The 20,050-nt window shown below is 33.7% G+C and overlaps 1 protein-coding gene across 21 annotated transcripts in view; it reads right to left on the bottom strand.

Moving 5' to 3' along the window:
* st3gal3b (ST3 beta-galactoside alpha-2,3-sialyltransferase 3b) overlaps nucleotides 1–20,050 on the bottom strand; it is a 165,918-nt gene that overhangs the window by 62,929 nt on the left and 82,939 nt on the right. For 20 of the 21 annotated variants that reach the window (XR_015477672.1, XR_015477671.1, XR_015477670.1 and 17 more), the window contains 2 exons: nucleotides 19,794–19,836; nucleotides 10,400–10,492 (listed from right to left, as the gene is read on the bottom strand). Coding sequence is in view for 18 of the 21 variants with exons in the window: in XM_087239188.1 (XP_087095314.1) it covers nucleotides 10,400–10,492; nucleotides 19,794–19,836 (136 nt within the window). In the remaining 3 variants the exon portion in view is untranslated. Of the gene's footprint in view, nucleotides 1–10,399; nucleotides 10,493–19,793; nucleotides 19,837–19,918; nucleotides 19,944–20,050 lie in introns of those variants that run through there. The other variant, XM_087239202.1, reaches the window with a different exon arrangement.

The following is a 20,050-nucleotide window of genomic DNA, read 5'->3' on the forward strand; positions in this document are numbered from 1 at the left end:
TGCCGCATCACAAGTCACATAACAAAAACAGACCGATCAGTTTCATACTTTGTCTGAGGTAACCGAACTGTGTATATTACATACAAACACAAGACTAACTAATACAATTTTAAAGCAATTCAATATTATTTATTATTTATATAAATAAAATATAATATTATAATAATTTAGGGTTCTGTAAAAATAATAATAACATCAAAAATAAAATATTTTTATTACATCTGCAGAAATTTGTCCACCACCCGCAATTATAGAGCAGTCGAATTCATAAAAATGTATATCTATTATTTTTAGTGGTACAATAAATAAAAATAAAACAAAGGAAGAATGGGTGCATTTTAGGACTGTTGGGCCCCAAAATGTTCCAAAACACCATTAAAATGTGCTGATTTTAATGGGTGGCAATGTTTTGAAATAGTTCATTTAATTTTCTTGTAAGTTTTAAGGCACCTGTAATAGCAGATGTGATAGATTATATAGTGTTGTTTTGTTTCAGCAGAAAAATAAAATAGAATTAAGACATGATAATCTGCGAGATTATGCTTTATTTTTTAGGCAAAATAACATTAATCACATTAATTACATTGAGTTGCACTGATTCATTTCGCAGCTCTAGTGGATTCTAGTTTACTTCATAATGACTGAACTGTAAATAAAAATTCAATAAAAGTAGAAAGGGGGCATTTTAGGACTGTTGGGCCCCATGCTCCAAATCACTAAATCAGCCCCTGAACAGCAGCAATGTTTAGTTAGTTTGTTATCCTCTGAGAAAATGGTTGAGGGTCACCGAGCAACGACAAAGGAGCCACCGCTGAAAATGCTGAAGAAAGTGACGCGCTCATGCTTTCCACATGCTTTTAGATGCAATATATGACTGACTTACAAATTACTTTATTTTGCCATACATCAGCCTTCCTGTATCCAAAGTAACATAATCCCATACTACAGATGTTGACTTTTTTTGCCACTAAGTCCTCTTGTGCTGCACTCATCAACCCCGGTACAGACTATACTGAGGGATGTAAACCAAAACAATGGTTCCAGCATATTTTCGATTTTACATTTTTTATTTCTGTAGCTTCTGAGAATCCAAAATATTAATTAATTCATTCATTTTCTTGTCGGCTTAGTCCCTTTATTAATCCAGGGCCGCCACAGTGGAATGAACCGCCAACTTATCGAGCAAGTTTTAACGCAGCGGATGCCCTTCCAGCCGCAACCCATCTCTGGGAAAATCCAAAATATTGATAAATAATTTTATGATAGATGTTTTAACATTAGGTTATGTATAATTGGCATCTTGATAGTTTTTAAATAGTTTGATAACAAGCAGGAAATGTTCATGGGCTAGTGACATCAGCACATTGAAATGGTCTAATTGCAAGCTATTCAGTTTCCTTTTCTCGCACTCTGTTTTGGCACGCTGCTTTATGATTGGTTCAAATACCATACTGCGAGAAAATCATGCTGTAAGACGATCATGAATTGAAAATCGAACATGTCCAAATCGTGATTTCGATACGATTTCAATTTATCGCACAGCCCTATTGTTTATGATTATTTCATCTAAAACAACTTGATTTGTGTTCCAAAGATAAATGAAGACCTCAGTGGACTTGAATGAAAGAAGGATAAGTAATTTTTAACAGATTTGTATATTTTGGGCTTCAATTAACACTTTACTTTGTTGTTTTAGTGACGTTTAAGTGAAGAAAGATTGTAGTTACTTCTAAACAAGCCAAATCCACAATATATAAAGTAGGGAAATTGAGGACAAAGATGTCAGTTAAAGAAAATGTCAGAGTGCAACAGCAGGAAATGAGACTAGGAAATGAATGGGTTCAGTATTGGCGACTGCTTAGCAGACTCCGATAAAAAGTGTGTCTAACTCCAGCACTAATCACTGGAGATGTCCAACAATGTCAAAAATAAAACTGCTACACTGGATCCTCTTATAATCACCTGATAAAAGCAGACCTTGCCAAAACAAACAGTGATTAATTAGCTTGTGGGGTGTGGATTAACTTGCATTATAAATAACTGGGCACGAGAGCTTCAGGCCTAAAGACAGACAGGGGTCTCCCTGTCATAAAGGGGTCCTGAACAGGAGGCCTGTGCACATTGTGCTCATTTCCTCATGGCTATCTCTCACTGGGGGCTGTATTTTTATAACCGCCCGCTCAAGTTCACCCAAGACATTTGATTTAAGAGTCCAATACAAACAATTTTGGGAAAAGAGTAGAGGTGTTGAAAATAAAGTGGATTTCAAGGGTTAGCCAATGACTAAACTAACAGAGGGTGGGATCACATGGCTTCAGGTGGTTTCCTACACATGCTGGGACGCCCTAATAAAGTAAAATGAGGAAAAAGTGATTGCTCAAATGACCACTTTCTAACTATGCTAAGTGGGCTTTAAAGAAACAGTGCCTAGTTAGTTCAACAACCAATTATTGACCTTTTTTTTAACCTTACCATCCTCAGAGAACAAAGGCTATAATAGTTTTGGATTTTTCATTACTTTTAGTTTTATTTCGTTTTGACTTTTTGTTTTCAAATTAAAGTTAGTATTAATTTGTTTTTAGAGGTAGATTTGCTAGTTTTAATATTTTGAAATTGCTTAGTTTTAATTTAGTTTTATTAGTTTCAGTGTTAGTTTTAGTTTTCCTTTATTTTTTTATAAATTATTATATTTGTTAGGGGTAAGATTCAAAATCAACAGAATAAATATTTGTATAATAAAAACTCAAACAAAGATAGATTTGATAACACTTTAAATTAACTACACACTATAAATCATTTATCAAGCATTAGCAAATAGTGAATTCTTTATCTGTTAAGTATTAACTCTACATTAATAAACGTTAGTAAGCAGTTTATAACTGCAGCTATGCTCTATTCTTGACTTACAAACATATTTAAAATGTGCTTAATTGTATTTTCATACTTAGTTAATGATTTATTTTTCATTACTAAATTAAGTATCGCATTGTTTGCAAACCAGTGTATTGAAGAGTAGTTGAGGGTTTTTAGGATCATCAGAATGAGTTGGTAAATGATTCATAATCTATTGAAATAAACGTTTACATATCTTATTATTCAGGCATATACTAATAGTTAACTAATATGTTAATAAATGCTTTATTAACTCAACTTCATGCAGTTTTGTGATCTAATCTAAAGTGAGGACTATTTATGCTTTATAAATCCCTTATAAATGACTATTAAAAGCCCAGAATCAAATGAACAATAATCTTTGCAATCTTTCTAAAAAATAAAATGACTGTAAAGTATAAACATTGCTGAATAACAGCAGTGTCAAAAAACGACATCCAACTGGATAAAACAACAACAATACAATAATTTAACAAAATAATACGATGCAATGTTTAAACTCTACAGTGATTTTATTTTAGATGAGCTTGCAAAGATTTATTTTCCAATTGAAGTACAGTTTCATTTGTGTATCTTTAATTGAATAGGAATGATTAATGTCATTTTTCCTGTTTAGAATTTAACTGATCCTTTATTTGTCATTTATAAGGGATTTATAAAGCATAAATAGTCCTCACTTTAGATTAGGTCACAAAACTAGATGGAGTAAATAAAGCATTTAATACCATACATAGTAACCATTAATATATGCCTGAAAAATAAGACATATAAATGTTGATTTCAATAGTTCATTAATCATTTACTAACTCATTCTGAATGATCCTAAATACCCGTAACTACTCTTAAATACAAATGGTTTGTAAATAATGCAATACTTAATTTAGTAATGAAAAATAAATCAATAACATTTTAAATATGTTTGTAAGTCAAGAATAGAGCATTTGTAGCAGCCGTTATAAACTGCTTACTAACGTTTATTAATGTAGAGTCAATGGTTAACAGATAATGAATTCAGTATTTGCTAATGCTTATTAAATGATTTATAGTGTGTAGTTATTATAAAGTGTTACCATAGATTTTTTGTTTGACACAAGAACACTACCATCTACCCATCCTCAAATTCAAATACAACAGTCCACGAGATAGCAGCCTAAAGTAAAATATTTGTGCAAGGCTGTTTCTGAGGTTAGATACACAGTAGTGATGATAAGTTTGAATCTTTAACATGAAACAACTCTTTCCTGACAATCCTTCCATGTTAGGACTCAACATATCAAAAATATGTGGTCAGCAAACATGAGTCAGTCAGTTAAAACAACACCATGATCTGAAAAGTTTCCTAAAATTACGTTTAACCCAACTGAAGCTTAATTCACTTATTTAAATTCTATTATGACTTTCTATTAATAAACTTTGTTTTGCCCGTTCATCTTATTTAAGCACTCGGTTTACCCATGCTGCTGTTGTTGAAGTTTTGTCACAGCAGGCTGTCATGTACTGTTTGTGTTCAGTTAACTGAATCATGGATGCACAGTATTGTCGGTTCACTTCTTCTCAAATCTCACTGTACTGTTCTAATAACTAAATAACTCGGTATATATTGGTTTATTTTGAGTAAGTGGTTCACTTAGAGCAGGGGTGTCAAACTCAATTCCTGGAGGGCCGAAGCCCTGCACAGTATAGTTCCAACCCTGCTCCAACACACTTACCTGTAGGTTTCAAACAAGCTTGAAGGACTCAATTAGTTTGATCAGGTGTGTTTAATTAGGGTTGGAAGTAAACGGTGCAAAGCTGCGGCCCTTTTGGAACTGAGTTTGACACCTGTGACTTAGAAGATCTGTTTAAAAAAAATGATTCCTTCATGATCAAGATAATACAGAAAGAAAGCCCATTATATAGCACAAATGTGCTAAATTAATCATTTTAAGTCTCTGTATTTAATGCTGTCATTGTGCTGCTGTCATGTCCACTCGTTGTTTTTGTAGCAGAAGCAACAGCGAGGACTGAAGGAGAACCGGCAAGTGAACTGGCAGCATAAGTAAACAGATTTACTTCTAAAAGTCATACAGAAGGTTTATGCATTTAAAACATTTACAAAAATGAAAAGGAAGGCCATTTTTGCTATAATTTTAGTTAGTTTTAGTTCTATTTTTCTAAATGTAATTTTATTTCAGTAAACAGATTTTTTTTTTCAATTCTAGTTTTTGCTTTTTTGTAGTTTTCGTTCATTTCGTTAATTATAATAAACTTGGCTAAAATGTTATTACAAATATTTTTTGTTATAAAACTCAATTTTACAAATATTTTAAATGACTTTACAAGTCATTATTCAGTTCTAAACTTCTAAAGCCCCCCCCCAAAAATTGTTCACAGTCAAACCTGACCACACTAGCACTAAATAAGTAAACAGATTTACTTCTAAAAGTCATACAGAAGGTTTATGCATTTAAAACATTTACAAAAATGAAAAGAAAGGCCATTTTTGCTATAATTTTAGTTAGTTTTAGTTCTACTTTTCTAAATGTAATTTTATTTCAGTAAACAGATTTTTTTTTTTCAATTCTAGTTTTTGCTTTTTTGTAGTTTTCGTTCATTTCGTTAATTATAATAAACTTGGCTAAAATGTTATTACAAATATTTTTTGTTATAAAACTCAATTTTACAAATATTTTAAATGACTTTACAAGTCATTATTCAGTTCTAAACTTCTAAAGCCCCCCCAAAAATTGTTCACAGTCAAACCTGACCACACTAGCACTAAATGTGGAACTAACTGAATCTAGCAGAAGCATTTGCACCCAAACTAAATCTTACAGAAAGTTTATTTTGTTTGAAATATCAAACTCAAAAATGAAACACAACTTTTTTCAGATTTATGGCTTCGATTTTAGAGCAAACGTATTTTGCTAAACGTGAAATTTGAATAATTAATTGCATTTAAGTTCCAAAATGTTAACTTTTTTCATTACAATGCTAAGTATTTCAGTTTTATGCATTCAGAAATAACATTAAACGTTTGGTCTGCTTTTTAGTTTAACATAATTCCAGAACCATCTAAACTGAATCAACGTATCCTAAACATCATTATAAATTATTTATCACGCAATAAAAAAGCTCAAATATTTGTGTTGTAATGATGTGGCAGCAAAGCCTTCTGACCCCCCAAAATAAACACAGAACCTGAGAACAATGATCAATCACATGTGTTAATTAGAGACACATTCTAGACACTGTTAACACATATCTCGTTAATTGGGAGAAGTGTTAAAAAGCTCCAGTCACCAATCCATTCATCGCATTGAGAAACACCACAAATGCATCTTCTGCAACTCGTCATTCTTGTTGTCAAAAGATCTCCACTCGCGCTTCTTTAAAAAGTTATTTCCTGACATTATTAGTTCTGTTTAGTCAGTTTTTGTTTAAATCAACCATCTGACTTGGACTAAATATTACTGTTGCTATTGTGTGATAGTTGCTGTTTTGCGATAGCTGCTTAAAATCCTTTCCAAAATAATCTTGCTTGATTGGTGGAAAAGCGATTTCTAAACAATGGTATGGCGATGAAAGAAATATCCATGAACAAACCTGAACCGTGATGCTTAATGTTTATCATCGTTGGGCATGCTGGAGTGGAAAAATGACTTGCGCTAACAATAGCCAGCCGGAGAATTACACTGAAGACGAGGAAACAATGGGATACGGATGCCAGTAGAGACGAAAAAGTTCCATCAAAGGCCTGTGACATCATCGAGGGTCGCTGAGTGCTGTGTGACATCATCGAGGGTCACAGATTTAGTCATACAGAAGATGTTGACTCATTGGCTCTTCCACAGTGGCTGCTTCACAGGGCTTTTATTGCCGTCAGCCGCCAAAGACAGAATCACTGTCCACATCCAAACGGAGCTGCTACAACAGGCGCATTGTGGAGCTGGTGAGCATGCGGAAGTGGTTGTTTGTTGTGGTAGGTCACAAATTAACAAGGGTTTAAAGGATCAGAGGAGCAGCTTTCTGTTCAGTCAGAGATATAATGAGTCTGGCCTCGGGGGGGTTCGTAGTTGTGAAGTGACATAGTGTCTCTCAATGGAAAATTTGAAAAATTGGGGCTAAATCTTTAGAAAAAGCTGTCATCCATTCATAGAGATCATATTTAATTCTGTAAACGACAGAGAAGCTCAATAGTGCAAAGTTTCATAGATCAAAAACAGGTTTAGAAAAGCTGAAGGAATCAAAATAGAAAGGAAGATAAAAAACACAGCATTCAGCTGAAGCTTCTTTTGTGTTCTTCCGACCAAACTTTCATCCCATTTGCCATCTTTAGTTATCCTTCTTTTCAAATGTGAAATACCTTTTCTTGAAACACAATCGCATCTTACAATGCGGCGACTCATTTGAAACTCTTGTGGATCTCTTGTACCAGGACCTAAGAAGGTTTTCTGCCAGGCACTATTTTGATAAATTCATATATTTTTTGTGACAGAAAAAAAAAATTGTTAAAATAGAATTCATTTGAAATTGGTTTCTCAAAATTTCAACATGACCATCTTAAAGAGTCCATTTTAACTTGTCAACATTAATTTAGTGAAGCACCAAACTGTCGCATTTTTTTGTGAAGCACCAATGGTCGCATTTTTTCGTGTTGCCAATATCCTTATGTTTATATAGTTTCTATTGGTGTGTGTGTGTGTGTGTGTGTGGTGTGTGTGTGTGTGTGTGTGTGTGTGTGTGTGTGTGTGTGTGTGTGTGTGTGTGTGTGTGTGTGTGTGTAATATTTCTATGCTTATAACCACCTCCGAGCATAGTGGGGGTCGTGAGCCACTGGAGTTTTTATTTTAGGGGTCATGGGCTGAAAATTTTGAATACCCCTGATTTAAATTACCATACTGCATTTTAAAGTTTTTATTACAACAAACATTTGATTGTTTTTGTTTTTTTTCTTTCATAGCGAACACAGTGTTGTGCATGAAAATAAGTATTTAACAGTGTCACTATAGCTACTCTAGCTGATATAATGTTTGGTCACACTTTACAATAAGGTTCATTAGTTAATGTTAAGTAATGCATTTACTAACATGAACAAACAATGAACAATATATTTACTACAGTGTTTATTCATGTTAATAAACGTTAGTGAATGAAAATACAGTTGTTTATTGTTTGTTCATGTTAACTCATGGTGCATTAACTAATGTTAACAAGCATGGACTTGAATGTTAATAATGCATTAGTAAATGTTCAATTATGATTATTAAATGCTGTACAAGTGTTGTTCATGATTAGTTCATATTAAATGAATTAACTAATTAACCTTATTGTAAAGTGTTACCTAATGTTGAATATAATGCAAGAGTGAATCTAATGATTACAAATGTCTCATTTTATCAGTCTAATAATATTCTCAATGACAAATGACAAGCATTTGTTTCAAACATAAAACATATTCAACTTTAGAATTATGAATAATTATATCACTTTACTGTGAATTAACAGCAGGGACGTATTTTAAATCATTATCCATAAATCCATAAAATATTTAGCATTTTAAACCAACAGCAGACCGACACATAGGCCTAATATTATTATTGTTGTTTTACCATATGGTTGTGAATAACAATAATAATAGCCGACTAATAGGGCTGGGCGATAATTCGATATCGATAATTATCACGATATAAAATTTTTTCGATAAAACGATAATGACAGTTCGATACTTGCTCGATAATATTTAGGCATAATGCGTCACGTTGCGCAAGCATTTTGCAGCCTGCCCTTCCGGATGCTGCACGCCGTACAAGTTTACATCCATACAGTGTTAGTTGTAGACTTAAGAGAGTAAGGGAAAAAAAAAAAAAGAGTAAAAAAGGTCAGAGTCACAGACATTGTTGACAAGAAACGTCACTAGACCTCAGTCATGAGCTATTTAGTTTTTTGCTATCCGACACAAAACAGCAACGTACACTGCAAACTGCAAAAGCAGGCAACACCACAAGCCTGTTTCATCATTTAAAGCAACACCACCCTTATGAAGATGCTAAGAAATTACAGACCTAAACAAGTGCTGGAAAACCAGGGCAACTACCCAGCAGAGTCTCATGTCATTATTTTCAAAAGCCGTGCCTTACGAGAAAAAAACCCCGAAAAGAGACGAAAGATATGACAGACAACACAATCTCAATCACATCTGAATAAACATTTAAAGCTTGCTCTGGCTGCATTAAGGATATTTACACTACAACATTTACATTAATAAAACTAATATAATAAAGTAGCAAATTTAAACAAAATATCAAACAAAAATTAGTTAAACTCAAGAAAAGGGGACGATAGTGAAGCCACACAAAAGAAAGAAATATAACAAAACAATTCTAATTCATGCATAACCTGTTACCTCGCTAAAAACCGATGAAAAGAAAAAAAAAAGTCATTCACGGCAGTGCGCCGCATTCTTCCCTATTCTGAATAAAATAAATATAAAGATGATGTTCACCTCCCACCTGATGTCTTTAACAATACATTTTCTACGTGTTTGCAAAATGGAAGATATTTGATTCAAGGAACTGCTCTAAGCATGTATTTTTCGTGCAATGTTTGATACCGCACAGCGAATGAGAGAAAAAAAAATGTAGCATTTACCGGAAACTTAGATGCACACGGCAGGTAGCGTCAGAAAGCCGCGTGTGTTATTCCGGTCACTAAATGCGGTGAAAACCATACACGAGGTTAAAGTTTGGTTGTGGTGCTAACATGTTTACACTCAATGGTTAACTTAGTTCGATACGAACAAACGGAATATACAAAGAGCGCTGGTCGCTCACTTACCAAATCTGTAGAGACAGGACAATCACCAGCAACTAGAGCCGCGTCTTTATTAGGAGAATACTACAAGTGAATCCGGATCTCAGCGTTTGCTTGCGTTGTTAAACAATGCATTGTTAAACAATGTTCCTCCTTGGACACGTAGGTTATTGTTGTCGAGCGTCGCGTACGCTGTTAATCCATTGCGCGAGTCTGAGCTCTCACAGAGAGAAAATGAAAATGAAACTTAACTGCAGCAAAATATATAAAGCGACACTTCACGCTTGTTTTGCCAACACAACGTGGTGTGAGTGTCGTCTAAACACTGTGACAGTAATGAATATTATTGAAGTTGCACAATAGAGCGCGCTGATTGGTTTGAACCAAGCCTTACTCATGCATTAATGCATCACACTGTAAGACGTAATAAGACACACTGTGGCACAGATGCCCAGTCTGCACGCTGGAATACAACGCTATTATGTCATGACCGTGACGCAGCTTCAAAAATTCGTTTCAAACCGGAAGTACCAATTTGCTTGAAATAACGCAAAAACAACCAATTCACACTTTTTTGTGAAATATAGGTGTCCTAATAGTGTTTTTAGCAGTGTAGGACACATATACGACTGTCAACAGCTCAAAAAATGTGTTTTGGTGTTTCGTGACCCTTTAAGCACTGTGTATTGCATCTTATAAAGAGATGTGTACATACTTTGGATAGATAGCAGTCATTTTGGCAGCTGCATAGCCAGGTTTGCAGGCTCCTTCACTGAGGTTTCCATACTTGTACGCCAGATCCAGAGGCCTGCAGACAGTTATAGAGGAGAAGAAAGAAAGGACATTCGATTTAATTCGACAGGAGTGTAAATGTTCAAATCTACAGGAAATCACTATCTCAATGTGAGGTATATTGCTTTTATCTAGCCTGGCACATGATTGATGATGTCTAAAGCAGGATGTGATGGATTACTTGAAGAAACTTCATTTATAGCTGATGTATAATATAAATGAAACAGTCAAACAATAGGAATGCAACAGATTTTGCTGGCAGCACAAACAGCGAGCATGTTTACTTCATACTTTGGATCTAAAAGAATTTCCCAAGCCCAAAAACAGCTGACGTTCTGAAGGCATGCGTTTGTGGCACGAAGATACCACGGAAAGCTATTTTGACTGACCGCTCAGTTTTTTTCATCCAAGAAAAGGGGCAAAATTTGGTTACACATATTTGAACTAAACAGCACCGACGTTCCGGGTTGTTTAAAAGCAGAAATGTGGAGGACTTGGATTAATTATTCCATAAAAAGTGTTTGTTATTCAAGCTATAAAGTTGTCTACTTTTCTAGATGAATAAACATCTGGTTATGCGTGACAGAAGTTTACTCTATGCTAACAATGCATTAGAGAAAGTTATGCCATTTAGCTTAACCCTCTGGTTTACATGTAATGTTTAGAGTCTTGTGGATATGCTTTTAAAACAAAGTATTTGAATGTTTCGTGCACTAACTTTAGTGTTTAGTTCTACACTTAGTGCCTTACAGAGTTATTTATTTTCCTTTTATTAGAGTTCAGTTACAAAATAATATCTTATATGATTGTAGTAATCCATGTAAAGGGGCACTCCACTTTTTTGGACATAGGATATTTTTTTCAAGTCACCTAGAATCAGGGTTTCTACAGGTTTCATCAAGTCAAATGTAAGAAATTTTAAGACCTTTCTAAGAGCATTCTAAACTATTTCAGACTTACACAAGGCTAAATGTGAAGGTTTTTTTTTCTGATAGCCTAGTTAAAACATAAAAAACATGTTGTTGTAAAGAAGATAAACCATATTGGTAATAAATTGTTAATAAATAAAGTTTTGGTAAAACTTTTGAGATAAAATGTTAGTGATTGAATGCATGTTGTCCCGATTGGGTAGCTTTACATAGACATAGGAAAATTAAAACTTGTATAAAAATTATTTATTCATTTAATTATTTATTTAAGACTTTCAACACAATATTTGAGTAAAAATTACTTTGAAATCCTTAAATTTTGTTTTTGAAATGCAAGACTTTTTAGGACCCAGCAGATACCCTGTAGAACTGGGCTATTCAATTAGTTTGTCATGGGGACCAGTTCATGAAAAGCATCCTAAAAGGGTCGGAGAGATATGATTTGCAATATGAGTGATAACACAACAGCATATAACCCATCTGTTGTACTTTTGCTCTTTAAGACACCCATGTTGGATTTTTCTACATTAAAATTTGTATATTTTGTATTTGAAACCACATAATTTAAGTACATTGTACAATAGGCTTTTTATTTTTAACAGACATATTTAAATGTTGTATTTCAAAGCACAACAAAAGCAGTTCACTGCTTAGGTAGGCTTTTTCTATATTTAAACTCTTGTTTTGAACTGCATATCAATTATGCATATTGGCATATATTCTTGCATTGGAAATAACAAACTTGTGCACGGAAAAGACGCACTTTGTTTATGCTCTGCAGCTTTAGTTAATCCAGTGTGCGTGCGTATTAGCCTTGGAGTATAAACTCGGAACTTTGAACTAGAACGGTTATTAATGAAATCAGCTAATTGCAGCATCCCTATTAACGATATCAGTGCATTTTACAAAAGGACTTTACTACAAACATATTGAATTGTTTTTGGCTGCTTGCGCCACTCGCTTGCCAGGTGACTCACTCTCTGCTTAGCCTTCAACTACTGCTCTTGCTGTATTGAACAGATGCACGTCACTTCATAGCAGCTTTTTTTTGACTAAACTAAATTTATTTTTGATGGTCACACTGTTTGGGGAGCCGGAACAAATTGCCTTGAGGCCCAAGTTCGACCCACAGGGCTTCCAATTGAAAAGCCATGCTGTAGAGGTTACCACATTTTACACATTTTTAAATACATTCAACCGATCTCTTGGTCTGGAAAGAACACTTTTAGCTTAGCATAAACTATTGAATTGGATTAGCCCATTAGCATCTAACTCAAAAAAAAAAATATATATATATATATATATTTATATATATATATATATATATATATATATATATATATATATATATATATATGTGTTTTGATAATTTTCCTATTTAAAGTTTGACGTTTCAGTAGTTCCACCGTGTGATAAGACTGACAAAAATGAGAGTTGCTATTTTCTATGTCAACATGGTTAGGAGCTAAAGAGTTCAGATGCAAAAGCTGCTAACGCCACTTCTGCCAAAAATGAGCTAATGACATTGAGCGAATGAGAACCAATCAGAAGACACGAATCGAATCATATGTCTCAATTTAGCAGCGTGCTGATACGCCGGCTTTATGAGGAGACTCTTTTAATCTGCTTTCGATTCGATTTTAAAAGATGGTGTTTGATGAACTGCATGAGCCTGTCCGACTGTCAGTGAATGGCAAATGGAAATGTCCCATACCTCAAATTTCCACAAAAAAAGAAAACACACTGTACAGTCGGAAGTGTAACATGCATTCATAATGAGTCCAATTTGCTATACATTAAAAAGCAACTTTCATAAAAGGCGAAGTTAAGATGTCGTTCTTTTATTGCACATGGGTGCCATGAGGATAAACAAGAGACGAATAAGAGACCAAGACCTTGAATATGGTGAGAATGAATGAATGACAGCTTCTAAAAGTATCTGAGACATCCCCTTTTTGTCCAGCAGGCCTACCTTGGGTTTTATTCACTAATTTAAGCAATTTTTTTTAAGAGATGGGTATAATATATAAAAAAAAATACATTGTTTATGATACTTCATAATACCTATACGAAGTATAGCATTCCGCTCGTTAAGTGTGACGTTACGCGAAGTGGTTTCCGGGTTTAAGCGCTCTATTTAACTGAATGGGGAGACTCGTGAAATGGTAATAATAAACATTTACAAAGCGATTTGATACTTTCGAAAATCAAGATCGCAATATATGGCCATGCCTAATATCGAATGGCCAGAAAGTTAGGGTGCTTTCACACCTGTGAATCGATTCAGTTGTTCCGAAACAGAGATTAAAATTGTTACATTGTTCTTTGCTCTTGGAGTGGTTCGCTTTCACACTGCAAAGTTTCTAATCGGACCAAAAGAGCTAAAACAAGTCACGTGTGAGTAAACTCTCCTCACATTGGTCAGAGTGTCAGGGTTTATTTTGCAGCGTCCCGCTCAGCTGTCAGGAGAGATGGTGGTTTGGTGGTGATTGACAGGGTGCGCGCGCATGACGTGTCTGAGGAGAGACACGATGGGGAGGGGTGAGAAGGGTGCGCGTCGATGCCTATTTGAGGACTGGGAGAGAGACGCGAGATTACCGGGAGATCATCACTCGTTTGCGGGCGTCCGGAGACTCTCAAAACTTTCCGCCCTACTCATAATTCTCTCTTCATATAGCCGTATGCCGTATTACATATCCATAAAACACTGTAATATAACCGCGCTCGGATCGGATCGCTTTCTCACTGCAATCGAACCGCTCCAGGGTTCGTTTCAATCGAGCCGAGACCACCTCACTCAAGCGATCTCGGAGCAATTACTTTGGCGCGGAACAGAGTGCGATTGCCCTGTTCACATATGCCAATCGAACCGCGCTAACTGGGCAAACGAGATACGTTCCAAAACAAAAGTGTAGGTGTGAAAGCACCCTAATTCATTTTTTCATAAATTGTTAAAATTTTGGTATTTGTGATGCAGCAAGCCAAGAGATTGTTGTGTACACTATGAATTTATATAAAATTAACTTGAATGTGTGATAAGAATAAAAAGTGAGCATCAACAAATGATTTCTCAACTCAAATGAGTGGCGGCTTGGACCCGGAAACAGTATTACATACGTCACCAATACATCACCACTTAACAAGCGGATACCTAATGTCTGATAAGCTTTTATATTAATGGACAATGTACAGATATTGATGTTTCAAAATGTTTTTACACTACATTATTTCAATCTAACAAGCTTAGTTTACAATGTTTACAGTTTTTACATTGCTCTACTTTATTTTTTATTTATTTATTTATTTGACATGGACATCACAATTACACTGGACAACCAAATGCATTTGTTTAAGTGATTTAGCAAACTTGCTAATTTTCAACACCTGTCCACAGGGGGCTTAAAATTGACAAAATAGAAATAAAATAAAACATACAAAACATTACAATTTACAAATTTCTTTACATAAAATTACTGCAGGCAAAAGCAAAGGTGACATGATCCAACCAACTAACAGTAGACTATTTGTGCAAACACTGCTGTTTTGTTTTTAACCACTTTTTAAGAGTCCTACTAAAAATATTTAGATTACTTCCTGATTTTAAGCTAACCGGTAAATCATTCCACAGTTTGGCTCCCTTTACAGAGAAGACAGATTGACCAAACGAGGTCTTACACTTTGGCACTAGACAGTCACCGTTAGCAGTTGCCCGTGTAACTCTGTGGGAGGTTTGATGCCGATTGATTAGCTTAGAAAACAGGATTGGAACATGATTATTTAAACATTTAAAAACCAATTTAAGATAACTTAATTATTTAATTATTTCATCTATTTAATTAATGTTCATTTTAATGTTATTGATTTATGCACTTGACAGATTTCAGTTATTCATTTTTCTTTTGGCTGGTTTATCAGGTGTTACCACAGCGAAATGAACCACCACTTACTTAACAGATTTATGTATTTTTATTTTAGGTGGTTTGTGTAATGGGTTTTATGTTTGGTAAAATAATTTAGAATTGCAACTTTAGTGTTTTTTTTTTTTGTTTTTTTTTTGTAATAAATACAGTGTCTTGTCCAAAAGAAAGCACAAGTAGATTTAGCTGGTTTTGACGCGAAAGAGAAAATCTACCTTGTTAAATTGATGATATTGAAAAATGATATTATTGAAAAGAAAAATTATTTACCAGCAAATGACCATTTTATTATATATAAAATGAAACTTCTGAACCTTCTGTAAATACAGGAGCCTGATAGAAAATGCTCATATTCAAGAAAAGAGGTCAGATGGATTTAGAGAGTTTTTGCATCTGAACTCTTCAACTATACTAATTTTGGAGTAATGATTAAGAAACTGTGCTGCAAACATTGCTGCATAAAACGCAAAATAACTGTTACATTTTTTTTTTTTTTCGAGTGCCTTGGACAAATTTTTGCTGTTTATTCTGATTAATCCCTTTCCCAAAGAGCACCGACACACTATTTAAGGTACCCCTGGGCACTTTTTGTTTGACTTTGTTTTTTTATTAAAAATCTTTTTTTTTTAACTGAGATGCTAACGGTCTGATCTGATAACATGATTTATGCTAAGCTAATCTAAAAGTGCACCCGTTTGGAGATCAAATGAATGGATTGAAAAATAATAAATCTGTTTTACACTAGGGGACTTGTAAATTGAGTCTACTCCCAAAAAAAGTGGAGTGCTGCTTAAAATGGAATGAGGGAGCAGACAGGCTCCTACCACGTAAAGTGAGCAACATCATTAATAACCTGTAGCTCACACCGAAAGCAATTCAAATAAACAGGTGGGGAGGACGCAGGTCAGGTCTGAGAGGCCAGTAAATGTGCGCAAAATGCACTAAAGTGCCCAGATAGAATAGCTATAGCTAATGAATAATAGTATCTAATAAAAAAAACTATCATAATACAAAATAATAAGTAGTGTGAAAACAAATGACGAGTTCAGATGCAAAAAAACTCAGCGTTGTCTAAAATTTCCATCAAAAATAAATTTTATCAGCCTCCTTTGTTTATGTTGAAACATTGCATTTTAAAGATCAGGAAAAGCATTTATTCGATCTCTTTAAAGTAATACTACTGAACATACACAGGAGTCTGGAAAGAATGCTCATTTTGTAGGAACATTTCAGATGGCATTTAGGGGTTTCTGCATCTAAACTCTTCAAATGCTTTAGCATAAAACAGCACACTAGTTAAACAACATTAGCAAATGGGATTACTATAATGGAATACGGTCTAATCTCAATATTAAAATCAGTAAAATCAGAGTTTACAGCAAAGTTTTCAACATCAACATCACAACATCCTACCCTAAATGGCTTTTCAACAGTTAGAATAAAAGCCACAAGACACTTATTTGCCATAGCCTTCATGTTGATAAAGTAGTTGGCCCAATGGGACCGTGTCGTATTTTGTTGTCGTGACAGCTCCGAGTCTTTAAGCAGCAGAGCGGATGGTGGATTGAGGCCAGCTGAATGATGAAGTGCACCACACAGACAGTTTTTGCTCACAGCGTCAATGAAATCTAAACCTGTCGAAGGCTTTGCTTATTGTACGTGCGCGTGGTGTGGACAGACGTGTCTTCTCTGATGCTCAACACTGAGAAATTAGGGCGAGGTGAGAGTCTGAGAGTTTGGCCGCTTCAAAGATGAAATGTAAACATATACCTACCACACACAGACCTATAATACATCACACGAGGTTGCTGGAATAGATTTCAAGACACTAATGGCACTGAATGGAGTCAAAAGCTTTTAATGCTTCAGTCTTAGCACCCAATATTTTCTTTATATTTCACCATGAAGGTTACAATCACTTGATCTATTGAAAAGTACATTTTGACTATTTTTAAAGGGTAAGATTTATTTTTATTATTATTTTTTAATTGAGCCTTTTAGAATGAGTAACAAATCAATATTATTTAATTAGCAAGGTTATGCTAATTGCCTACAAATTTAAAGTACCTGTAACCTCATATATGTGACCCAAGACAGGAATAAGTGTTTTTTTTTTTTGTTTTTTTTTAATCGAGACTTTTACATAATCTGTAAACCGAAATGGTAAGACTTTAGAATAACTATCCGTTATAACTAGTTAATAGTCCATTAATAAACTGTTAGTTAATGGGTTATAAATGACTTTTTAAATAAAAGTTAACAGTTTGTTAATTATTTATAACTGTGCCTTATAGATAGCCATTAGATAACTTACAAGCTGTTAGTTAAGTTCTAAATGACTTGTTAACTGTATTTTAATGATTTACATTTATACCTAATACATTAGTAAAAGATCATAAACAAACTAGTAAATTACCTACTAAAGACTTGTTAAGTATCAGTTGTGAGTTTATATATGCTATTGGGATGTTATTGTAAAGTTGCAACTAGTCTTCATTTATTAACTTAGTAAATGAGGAATAGTTGCAACTTTAGAACAACGTCCCAGAGACATACTTAAGCTAATAACCAACACTTAACTAATACATGAACTCACACTTTACAGACCAGTTGTTCATAGTTTGTTAACCATCTACTAATACCAGTGAAACTTCGTAGAACAGGAAATGGATGGAACAAGTTACAGAAATTAGATGTGATATTTAAATTGTAAAACTTTTGTACCTTTACCTTGTTCCACTCATAGGCTTTTCTGTGTGCTGCATTTTACCAGAGAAACTCCACAGATGAAATGTTGAACATTGTATTGAATGTATAGAAACGCACATACTGAGCCATCACATGGCAGAACAGCAGTATACAACAGAATACAAACCCATGAGGTTTGGGCACTTTTTGTGCTAAACATGAAAACAAAATCAATAAATAAAAATATTTTATTAAAAAAGTTCTACAAAGTTGTAGTGGTGTTATTAGATGTTAAAAATAACTATAAACAACTGTTCTGTAAAGTGTTAGTTAATATATTTTAAGTGTTAGTTATTACCTTACATATGTTATTGGGAGGTTATTCTAAAGTCCCAACTGTTCCACATTTACTTACAGTTAATAAATGAAGAATGGTTGCCACCAGAATAACTTCCTGATGGCATATATAAACTATTAACAGATACTTAAAAGTCTTAAGGAAATGATGTACTAACAGCTTGTTCTTGATCTATTACTAATTTATAAGGTATAGTTATAAATCATTAAAATACAGTTAAAAAGTCATTTACAACTTGTTAACTAACAGCTTGTGAGTTATATATTGTTAGCTTGATAGTTATCTATAAGGCACACTTATAAATAAATAACAAACTGTTAACTTTTATTTAACAAGTCATTTAAAGCTCATTAACTAACAGTTTATTAATGGACTATTAACTAGTTATACCGGATAGATAAAAATAGTTAACAAACTAATAACTATTATTTAACAGGACATTTTTAACTCAATAACTAAGTTTATTAATGATCTATTTGCTAGTTATACAAAAGTGTTATTCTAAAGTGTTACCAAATAAACGATAAAATACAGCAATCACAACGTGTATCAAAATAAAATACAGTGTTTTGTATTTTCAAAATACTTTTGCAAAGAAGCATGACATTTCTTCCTTGCAAATCTAGACTTTGTGAAGTAAACAGTGTTTGATAGCAAATGTGGTCAGTAAAATTACCTTCATCTCTGTACATTGATTATTCAACCTTTTAATATTTTATATGGCTTTTAAATAAAGAGGTTATTAAAAATGTTTGTTCACAGAATTTGAGAAATCTTTTTTTTTTTTTTTTTTGCTTGAGTAAAAACTGTATAAGTACTGTATGTGTTTTTGATTATTTAATATTTGTGTTTTATGCTGTGACAATTTAAGGCTTTCATCTTTACTATTTGGACCTACTGATCAAATACTGGATGTATTGTTATGTTGTTTGTTTTAACGACAAACATTTGGCCTTAGCAATCCATCCAAAACTACCATTATTTGTAGAGTATACTCTTTCTTCTAAGATTTTTCAATTCTTGTTTTTTAAATGGAAGAGTCAATAACATCCAAAGCAACAGGGGGGTGCGTTTAAATGATGTAGATTTTAAACAAAGTATTTTATAGCATTTTGAAAATACCAAAATACAATACTTTTTTTTTGATACCGTTTATTTTGATACACCTAAAAGTAAGGTATTTGGTATTTCATTTTAAAATGCATTTTATATATTTTTGACCAACCCTGGTTATGTCCATATATGTAGACAATATGTGGCCAAGACACACTATTTGAAAATCTGAAGGCATTCAGATCTGAAATCTGAAATCTGTGGTTATAAAAAGAATAAATATGAAACAAACTGTAATAAAAATGAATAGAATATCAAAAAGTTAGATTATTTTTCTCATTATTTGTTAAAAAGAATCCAGAGAATACTTACAGCTTTGTGTCCAGATTCAGCATGAACCCTTGCTTATCAAACACTGTGAAAAGAAATAGAACAATTACCATCAGTTCAGACGATCACAAGCCAAACAAACAAACAAGAAAAGTGTAGATCCTCACTTGTTATGCCATCATCATGTCAAAATGCAACTGTGGTGAATTTTGAGAACATTAAAGATGTTAATGTTTAAGTTAACAGTCATACAGATCTCACGGTTACATCTAAAAGATTTTAGTCTAAATAGAAGCAGC

This window comes from Danio rerio, chromosome 2 (genome assembly GCF_052040795.2).
Source record: "Danio rerio strain M-AB ecotype USA chromosome 2, GRCz13ab, whole genome shotgun sequence".
In the NCBI taxonomy this organism is placed as follows: Eukaryota; Metazoa; Chordata; class Actinopteri; order Cypriniformes; family Danionidae; genus Danio; species Danio rerio.